We start from the raw sequence: 10,622 nt of genomic DNA, 5'->3' as shown, positions 1-10,622 counted from the left end.
AACCTCAAAGTTAGCAGCTCAGCAAGACACTGGGCTGCAATGAATCCATTAAGCAGCTGGGAATCATCTCAAATGACTCCAATGTTGCTCTTAAGTAAGTATTTTAGTAATAGAAACCTACAGTGCAGAAGGAGGCCATTCGGCTCATTAAGCCTGCATTGACCACAAACCCACCCCGGCCTTATTCCCACAACTCCATGCATTTAGCCTAGCCAGTCCCCCTGACACTAAGGGACAATTTAGTGTGGCCAACCTACCTAACCCGTACATCTTTGGACTGTGGGAGGAAACCGGACCACCTGGAGGAAACCCATGCAGACTCTGCACAGACTTTCATCCAACATGGGAATCGAATCCGGGTCCCAGGCGACGTAAGGCAGCAGTGCTGTGACACCGTGTCACCCTGTGATTTAACAGTCTGCAAAGTTATAAGCAAACTAACATTCTCAACATGACGAAATATTATTCGGGGATAATAAATCAGAAAATCAGTCGCCTCCGCAGAGAGATAACTAGTCATAACTAACTGGTTCTGATGAAGGGAACATCCAGATTATTCTCTTTTGGAAACTGATAAGACAAACACATGTTTGCAGCATTTTGTGTTTCTCACTTAAATTTACAGCATCCTTAATTTTTTTAATTTGATGTCCTGGGGAGAGACATCTTGAAACCCTCAACTACAAAAAGAATCACACGTTCAAAATATTATGGCTGAATTATTGCAGAGCATGTACAGCAGGCACCTATATAAAGGACAAGTAATTAAACAGGAGCCTTGTTGTTACGCTATCAAAGGTAGTCTTTGTAACCAGCAAATGGGCAAAACTCAGGGTTTTTTTTGATTCAAGTCAATTTTATTTCATTGTATTTTTAACTCGTTGCCTGTGGGTTCAGGAACGTGGAGAAAAGGGATAGGATAAACACATCATTGTTCTAGCAAGACCAAATCCACCGCATTCTTACCCAGCAATAGTTTTAACCTTCCCAGTACACGGGCATTAGAATCTATCTTGCTATTTAAGCAAACTGTCAGAACTGCACAATGCATCTCTCTAATCAAGTCAAAACCAACAGCCCTAAAGGCAAATGTAATGACTGTCGGCCAGAGAGTGAGGGTCTGAAGTGAAGCCAAGCTCCCCATTTGACAGCTCAGTTAACTATACAAACGTCTGCGGCTTTGAAAATGAGATAGATCTTCAAGGCATCTTTGCCCCTGTGACATACTTCTCAAGTGTCAAGAATGAGAAAGGGAGTGGTGATGGTGACCTGTTTTAAGTGTTGGTGGTACTGTTAAGCTAACTGTGTAAGGGCAGCACACAGGTCACTTGCTGCAGGGAGAACCTGGGCTTTGTTTTACTTCCCTCACTTAAGGCAGACACTCAAGAGCATGCAGGTGGGAGATTGCAGAGATGAAGCCATAATATTCTCGAGCCTCTTGCCATTGACAGGCTGAATGGTCTTTTTTCGTAAAAAGCGTGAAACCTTGTGTGGAATTTCAAACATTTTTTAAAAACAATTCTCATAAAATAACAAGCTGCTTTATTAATTGGATGCCATTATTTGGTCCAGAGATGTGACTGCTCAGATTAAAGGGAGGATGATTGCTATTTAAGTCCTCTTGAATTGTACATCACAGTGTAAGAATATCATTGATCCAGTTTCCTCCTCGTGCACAAATCATTGACACTGAAAGATATGTCACGTGTGGTATTGCCCTTCAAATCTATATACAGTTGCTTGATCAGCCACAAAATTATTTGTCACATCCACTCCGATCAGCAGCACTAGTGCTGGTAGCTTCTGTGGCCCCAGACGAGTGCCAGCGATGCAATCTGCACAGGCACAGCGTCACCCTCAGATGCAGAGACAACAGCTGGCTTGGATTTTCCTGGGTCCCTGTCTGGACGCAAAGGATGGGAGGAGTGTGAAGGCTTTCATAGTTCTTACTGGGGAGTCTGTTCCGTTGCCAGCATGCCCATGTACTTGTTGGTGAGGAAGTCACAGATGGAAATGTTGCAGATGGCTTGGTGTACGTTGATTACACTCAACTCTTTGGGTACTCTGAATTAAGGAAACAGAAGCTTCAATATTTACACATTGAAGATAGGATAATATAGCACAGAAGCAGTCCATTCAGCCTATCTTGTCTATGCCAGCTCTGTGAAGGGATGATCCAATTAGCTCACTCCTCTCCTTCTCTTTGGCTCTGCCATTTTTTTTCCTTTTCAAATATTTACCCAATTGTCTTTTGGAAGTTCTTATCGAGTCTGCTTCCACTAGCCTGACAAGCAATGAATTCAGATCATGATAACTCATTGTGTAAAAGAAAATTCTCATGTCTCCCCTGCCTCATTTGGCAACTGGCTCAATGGGAGATCCTCCATCATTCTTGATTTTGTCATGCTCTGATTGTCCTATCGATTCACAATCAGTAACCCAACACACATTAGGAATGTTCCCTATGGAAATCATTTATTTCCAAATAAGTATATGATGCTGCAAAAGAACCTAGGGAATTGGATTAGAACTGGATTAACATCTATCAACACATAATGTGCAGGCTGGCATTGAATACTGTCACTAACATCCTTCCTCTAGGATTGTGGTGCATTACCCATCCTTGACTGTTCTGCAACTTTCAAACTGTCCCCCTCTAACGTTTCTCCTTTGCTATCCAGTTATCATCATCCAAATGCTGCCCTCTGGCAACACAAGGGCAAACACAGGAACAATTTTCATACATACACCGACGACACATAATTCTACCTTTTCTGTGCCTCACTACCACTTTGTCTGATGTTGTTTTCCAATTATCCAGTCAAGGACGAGCCACAATTGTTTTGGATTGAACATTGGACAGATCAAACTTGTCCTCAGCTCCAGCTACAAACTTAGTGCACTGATCACTAACACTAAACTCCACCTGGCCGTTGTCTCAGGCTGAATCCGATATGTCTTCTTCAACCCCAAGATGGAATTACCAACACAAAAAGACCAACACTCTAACCTCAAAAACATTACCATCTCTGCTCTAACTTTTGACTATCTGCTGCTTAAAACATGCATCCATGAGCTGAAGGTCACGTGTGGGCAGGAGAACAGGTGGGTGGACCTGTGAATGAGGGCCCCAAGCCTTCAGTGGTCTTCAATCCATCCAGCCTCTCCATGATTTTCTGGAAGGCCAGGGAGGCATCAGGTGGATTGCCTACCCGGGGCCGAATTAAGGCACGAAAGAGGATAATTCCGTTCCGCTCCCCCTTCCACCGACCCCCCTCACCAGGATCCATCAATCTGATCCCAGCAAGATCTGGGACTTATCAGAAAGTCCAGGTCTATTGCTAAACTCCATCACCTGCCCAACCTGCAGCTCCAGCAGTGGCCACTGCTCCTGCTTGGCACTGCCCGTGTGCGCTGTCAGCCTACGACTGGCTGGTACCTGTATGAGGTCCAACACGCATCTGAAGGCAAAAGAAAGTCCTGCCTCATACTAACTAAAGGGTCACCGCACAAAAAGTTAAAGTCAGATGAGCTGGCTAAACACAGTCAGACCTGCACCCAAAATTTACACTGGGGTGCAAGGAGCTCCAGGCTCAGAGTCTACTATTCCAACTGCTTACCCCATTTTCTAGCCTGTCTAAACATCAGCTCATCCAAACTCTGTTTGCCTGCATTCCACCATGCACTGAGTTCTGCTCACCTCTCACTCCTATCCTTGATAGTGGTTATCAGACCCCAAGTTGATTAGAAAGAGGAATACAAATTACCTGTTGTGGGGAGTGCTCTGGTGTGCAATTTCCAAAGACTCTCGGAGGATGTCACTTACAAACAGTTCAGCAGCCTAAAGAAAAAGAAGAGAGCAATCAGAATCACCCTGACTTGGAACTACATCATTGTGCCTTCACTGTCACTGGGTCAAAATCCTGGAACTTCCTCACTAACATTACTGTGGGTGCGCCTACAGCAGTTCAAAAAGGCAGCTCACCTCAACCTTCTCAAGGGCAATTAAGGTTGGGCATTGAATGCTGGCCTAGCCACCAGTGCCCACAGCCCAAGAATGAATTTAAAATTGGATAGGGACTTGAAGGAAAGGGGAACAAGTGGGACAATGGGATTGACAAGATTACTCCACGGAAAGCTGGCATAGAGTCAAAGGACCAAATCCCCTTGAGTATCATAAATAACTCGATAACTCAGCAATAATCAGACTACTTCCCCTCCAAGCCACACAAAACCATCCTGACTTGGAAACATATTATTCTCTGTTGCTGAGTCAAAATCCTAGAACTTCCTAACAGCTCGGTGGGTGCACCCACACCTCATGGACTGTTTCGGCCCAAGAAGGCAGCTCAAGGGCAACTAGGGATAGGCAACAAATGCTGTGCTAGTCAGTGGCACACATATCCCAAGAATGAATACATTTTAAAAAAGGAATCATGTCAGCATATTAACTCACAGAAGGCTGCAGGCTCCACCAGGCGATTTACACACCAGAGAATGAACTTCCCAGGGATAGGTTGGAGATTAGGAATCATAGGCAATGCCAGAAGATATCGGGTTAGAAGCTTTTTGGAATGACCCACTGTTACTCAGAGCTGGCACAAGCTGTTTTTTTCTTTATTCTTTCATGGGATATGAGTGTCACTGGCAAAGCCAGCATTTGTTGCCCATTCCTAATTGCCCTTGACCTGAGTGGCTCATTCAGCCATTTCAGAGGGCTGAATAAAAAGTTAGCCACATTTCTCTGGGTCTGGAGCTGCACGTAGGCCAGAACGGCTAAGGATGGCAGATTTCCTTTTCTAAAGGACAATGGTGAACTAGATGGGTTTTTATGACAATGACTGCCTTTAAATTCCAGATTTTATTAACAGAATTTAAATTCCACCAGCTGATGTGGAGGGAGTTGAACCCATGTCTCCTGGGCATTAATCTGTGTCTTTAGGTTACTAGTTTAGTGACATTACAATTACCCCACCATCTCTCCTCATTGTTTCGAGTGAAACCTACTCCTCAGAATATTCTGAATGATTTGGAGTGACTTATTGTCACTCAAAATATCGTAACTCAGAACGACTCACCTTTACTTGCAGCATCTCACCGTTACACGACGCAACCCATCGTTACTTACAGCATTTTAATGTTACTTGTAAGGAGCCACTGTTTTTCACAACCACTCACTAATCATGATAGCATCTCACCGTCATTCACAGAGTCTCACTGTTACTAGTGGTATCTCATCGTTATTCAAGTGACCCATTGTCAGTTACAGCAATCCACTGACTGCCACTCCAAATGACTCACTGTTACTTGACAAGGCCTCTTGACCTTACCTTTATTATCATGTCTTCAATCACCGGCGCATAGACACGACTCTCCACTTCCAGGGGTTCGATTGTAACACCAATCTACAGAGGGGCAGACAGCAGCCAATGTCGAAAAATTATACTAGCACAAAGAAGAGCAGTCAATGTGGAGAGATTAAGCCACCATAAAAGAACAGCTCGCGCTCACACATGCGCTATGGAAACAGGGAGCCAGACACACAAAACACACACACACACACACACACACACAGATAGGCACTGGTTGCAAGTTGGCTTTCTGGCTGTGTCTTAGCCTTTTATGGTTACCTGCTGTGCTGCATCTCTGGCATACTCCATGGCTGGCATCAGGCCCATGTAGAATTTGACCTCTTCATCCTCCTCCTCCTGCTCTTTCTTGACTTTCACTTTAGAAGGCTCAACTGTGTTAATGATGTCAACCTCTTCATCACTCTCAGGCTCAGTTTTCAAAATGGCCTCCACCTCCATAAGCCTCTGACAGAGCTCAGCAGCCCCACTGTATGTGGAGGGGCATTCTGAAAAACAATGCCAAAAACTGGTAAGTAATGGCAAACTTCTAAATAATCCCAAGCATTGGTGAATTATAGATTATTAAAATTATCCTAAAAGATTATTTTAATGGCAAATTTCTAAATATTGGTGAGAGTTTGTAAATAGAATAGCAGCATGCATATCTAAACACCCAACAGTTTGTGAATGAAGAATCTGTAAATAACTTCAGATTTTAATAAGTAACTCAAGATAGCTTGCAAGTACAAGAAAAAAGGTCTAAATAATAAAAGAAATTGTAAATAATGGGAAGAATTGGAAAATAATTCTAGGGGTTTGTAGATAAGAAAGCATATAATCCAGCATATGAACTAAAAACAATAACTCTGTTTTCCTTCACAGATGCTGCCAGGATTGTTGAATTTCCCCAGCACTCTCTCTTTTCATCCACGAATATATAAATTGCCTCAAGAATACACAAGTATATCCAAAAATAAGCAAGTATTAGTAAGGATTAATAATGAATATATCAGTTTGTGTGCAAACATAAACTGCATACATTGGTCTACCCTGTGGCCAGGGTACTTTAACTTGCAGACCTCCTCTGCATGCTATTCACAGAATCTATTCATGACTTAGATGTGTCACATACTCAAGCTTGATGATGACACAAAGATAGGCAGCATTGTAAGCCGTATAGATGGTAGCATAACATTACAAAGGGGTATTGACAGATTAAGAGAATGGACAATACACTGGCAAATGAATTTCAATGCAAGAAAATCTGAGGTCATCCACTTTGGATCTAAAAAGAACAGAACTGGATACTTAACATAAGAACATAAGAACATAAGAAATAGGAGCAGGAGTAGGCCATCTAGCCCTTCGAGCCTGCCCCGCCATTCAATAAGATCATGGCTGATCTGTCGTGGCTCAGTTCCACATTCCCGCCCTCTCCCCATAACCCTTAATCCCCTCGCTTATCAAAAACCCATCAACCCACGTCTTAAAAATATTTAGCGAGGCAGCCTCCACCACTTCAATGGGCAGAGAATTCCAGAGATTCACCACCCTTTGAGTGAAGAAGTTCCTCCTCAACTCTGTTCTAAACCGCCCCCCCCTTTATCATGAGGCTGTGCCCCCTAGTCCTACTGTCCTTTCTGAGCGGGAAGAGTCTCTTCACCTCTATCCTATCCATCCCATTCATCATCTTATACGTCTCAATGAGATCTCTCCTCATTCTTCTAAACTCTAACGAGTACAAGCCTAGTTTATTCAGCCTCTCCTCATAGCTCAACCCCCTCAACTCCGGTATCAGCCTAGTAAACCTCCTCTGCACTCCCTCCAAGGCCAAAATATCCTTGCATAAGTGCGGCGACCAAAACTGCACACAGTACTCCAGCTGCGGCCTCACCAATGCCCTATACAGCTGCAGCAAGACGTCCCTACTTTTATATTCAATCCCCCTCGCTATGAAGGCCAGCATCCCATTAGCCTCTCTGACCACCTGCTGCACCTGCAGGCTGGGTTTTTGCAACTCACGCACAAGGACCCTGAGGTCCCTCTGCACCGGCGCCTGCTGCAGTTTTTCGCCACGTAAGTAATAGTCCTTCCTACCATTATTCCTACCAAAGTGGACCACCTCGCACTTGCCAACATTGAATTCCATTTGCCAGTTCCTGGCCCATTCGCCCAGCCTATCTAGATCCTTCTGCAGACTCTCCACACCCTCCGTGCAATTTGCCGTTCCACCAATCTTGGTGTCATCAGCAAATTTCGACACCATACACTCGGTTCACTCCTCCAGATCATCTATATAAATGGTAAATAGCTGAGGCCCCAGCACCGACCCCTGGGGCACTCCACTAGTCACCAACCGCCAATCCGAATAGCACCCATTAACCCCCACTCTCTGTCTCCTATTTGACAATCAGTCCTCTATCCACGCTAACACCCTACCCCCAACTCCATGCCCCCTTACCTTCTGCAATAACCTCTTGTGAGGTACCTTGTCAAACGCCTTCTGAAAATCAAGAAAGACCACATCCACCAGCTCTCCTCTAGCCACCGCCATAGACACATCCCCATAGAACTCCAATAAATTTGTCAGACACGACTTCCCCTTAACGAAACCGTGCTGCGTCTGCTCTATCAAGCAATTCCCCTCAAGATGCCTCGCTATTTCCTCCTTGATGACGGATTCTAACATTTTACCAACAACAGACGTTAAACTAACCGGCCTATAATTCCCCGCCTTTTGCCTGCCACCCTTCTTAAACAACGGCGTAACATTAGCCGTTTTCCAATCTTCCGGCACTTCCCCGGAATCCAGCGACGTCTGGAAAATAACCACCAAGGCATCCACTATCACCTCCGCTATACTTTCTAAGTAGAACAGGGTACTTTCTAAATAGTGAAAAGCTAGAGACATCTGAAAGTTACTATTGAATCAACTTCGACTTCTTGGAGTCCAAAGAAATCTCTGGGCCAATGGACGCAGATTAGTAAAATGTCACAGGTACATAGAATCATCAATAAACACTGGTCTTAATAGCAAGAAGACTAGAATTCAGGTGATTAAAAGTCAGGCTGCAGTTACACAAAACCAAGGTTAGCCCAGAGCCAAAGTATTGCATTCAGTTCTGGACATACGTTAGGATTGATATCCTATATCCTACCTTGAAGGGAGTGCAACATCATTTACTCGAATCATTCCTGGACTCCAAGGTACACAAAGTAATTTTGTACTTCCTGAAATTTACATGGTAGTGGGGTGATTTCATCTTTCAAGATACAAGGGGAACACATAGGTGTACAGAGAGAAACTATTACTGCTGGTTAGCAAGCCTTGGACTCGGCTCAGCCTAATAAGTAGAGCCAGACCTTCCAGAGGAAAGAATTCTTCACACCAAGGATAGCAAAAGTTTGGAACTGTTCTGAAAATTGCAACTGATGCTGACCCATTTGTTAATCAATAAATTTCTGTTAACTAGAGGTATTAAGAGATGTGGGGCAAAGGTGAGTATGTGGAGTTAGATCTCACTGAATGGGCTCAAGGGACTAAAGGGCTTTCTCTTGGTCCTATGCTACCTACAAGAGCAGAGAACAGCGGCTGGCTGGTGGACACGAGTAGCAGTTCAAGCAGACAGGGGCCACTTGATCAACATCAATGGAAGGCCTGTTGGTGTGAGGTTAAGTCATGGGCGAGGGTTTCAAGAGAGCCTTATGGGAGGCAAAGGAAGAGTGTGCGCATTGGAGTCTGCAGAAACACTTATGCTCCTCTTTAACGCCACAACAGGCAGTTTTTCACCTACCTTGGCCTCTTCAGTCTCCAGGTCAGTAGTAGAACTGCTTTGAGACTGGTAATTAAGCCCCATCAGCTTCTCCACTCAGGGCTCAGTTAAAATGTAATTGGTACCCCATGGATGTAATAAGACACCAATGTGCATCCCTTGACCACCTGACTACAGCTAACATTTCAAATGATGGCCTGTGGAAACATGGAGTTAAATCAAAAGTGCAATTTAAAAGAACCAACTGCCCCCACCCCCCCAACCCCACCTCCAGCTCTATTTCCCCTAGACGTGAAGGGTCAAGTTGAGCACCAAGTGTTTCTAAGCAGCACTAATGATTTTAAATATACCCATGAGTTTCTAAAGAATGTCATTTAAGATTGGGATGAGGAAAATATACTTCATTCAGAGAGTGGTGAACCTGTGGAATTCTCTAGGTTGTGGAGGACAAGTCACTGAAAGAAATGAATAATTTTTAAGATTTTGATGGTATCAAGGGGTATGGGAGAAAGCAGGAATGTGACATTGAGATCGAGGATTGGCCATGATTATATCGAATGGTGGAGCAGACTTGGTGGGCCGAATGGCCTACTGCTGCTCCTAGCTTTTATGTTTCGATGTCAAATTAGTAAATCTCTATGAACAATATAAACAGGAATGTTTCTAACTGACTGTCTTTCACGAAGTAAATTTAGATTGGATTATAAAGCTAGATCATCCCTATTTCCAAATCGGTATGTTGTTAGTTTTCCCTGATGTCTTTTAAATATTGATCTAACTTTATCTCAGTGATTTAATACTGGGATGATATACTGCTAAATAGGACAAGGACACTGAGATGTGCCCTTTGAAAGCATATAGTTTACATATTGTGCTGATAAGCTATAAATAGAACGTCTACTGGGATACTGTCTTCAAGGAACATTGCACTTCTGTTATTGTGGCTGTCAAGTAATTGCCAATGAAAAATTGTAGATCCTGATTAATATGTATAAAATATACATATTTAAATATGTATCAATATATATAAAATCTTAAAATGATTAACCCAGCTTGCCCTGTTTCTGGAACTCAATCCGAAAGGGATACAGGAAGAGGAGACAGAAATCAGAAATTAGATTGCACTGACGACTGAAAACATCCCAGAGACAGACAAGGCTGCAGTTATTTTACCTTTATGGCAACTTACTGAGAAGACCACAACTCCACACAAGTATAAGAGAAGGAGCCCCAGTTGTACAGGATGCTGGAGGAGCCTCAACTGTACAGGGTGTCAGAGAAGGAGCCTCGACTGTACAGGGTGCAGAAGGAGAACATAAGAACATAAGAAATAGGAGCAGGGATAGGCCATCTAGCCCTTCGAGCCTGCCCCGCTATTCAATAAGATCATGGCTGATCTGAAGTGGATCAGTTCCACTTTCCCGCTTTCTCCCCATAGCCCTTAATTCCCCTGTCTATCAGAAACCTATCTACTCCTGACTTAAATATATTTAGCGAG

The 10,622-nt window shown here is 43.7% G+C and overlaps 1 protein-coding gene across 6 annotated transcripts in view; it reads right to left on the bottom strand.

Moving 5' to 3' along the window:
• Positions 1-1,525: 1,525 nt before the first annotated feature.
• yeats2 (YEATS domain containing 2) overlaps positions 1,526-10,622 on the bottom strand; it is a 141,910-nt gene continuing 132,813 nt past the window's right edge. For all 6 annotated transcript variants that reach the window (XM_080185391.1, XM_080185393.1, XM_080185394.1 and 3 more), the window contains 4 exons: positions 5,631-5,857; positions 5,331-5,405; positions 3,768-3,841; positions 1,526-2,064 (listed from right to left, as the gene is read on the bottom strand). In XM_080185391.1, the coding sequence (XP_080041517.1) occupies positions 1,947-2,064; positions 3,768-3,841; positions 5,331-5,405; positions 5,631-5,857 (494 nt within the window). In that variant the 3' untranslated portion in view covers positions 1,526-1,946. The remainder of the gene's footprint in view (positions 2,065-3,767; positions 3,842-5,330; positions 5,406-5,630; positions 5,858-10,622) is intronic.

Source organism: Carcharhinus amblyrhynchos, chromosome 3 (genome assembly GCF_965287045.1).
Source record: "Carcharhinus amblyrhynchos chromosome 3, sCarAmb.v2.hapA, whole genome shotgun sequence".
NCBI lineage: Eukaryota > Metazoa > Chordata > Chondrichthyes > Carcharhiniformes > Carcharhinidae > Carcharhinus > Carcharhinus amblyrhynchos.
Note: the sequence above shows the minus strand (reverse complement) of the source record. Positions and strands in the feature narration are given on the sequence as shown.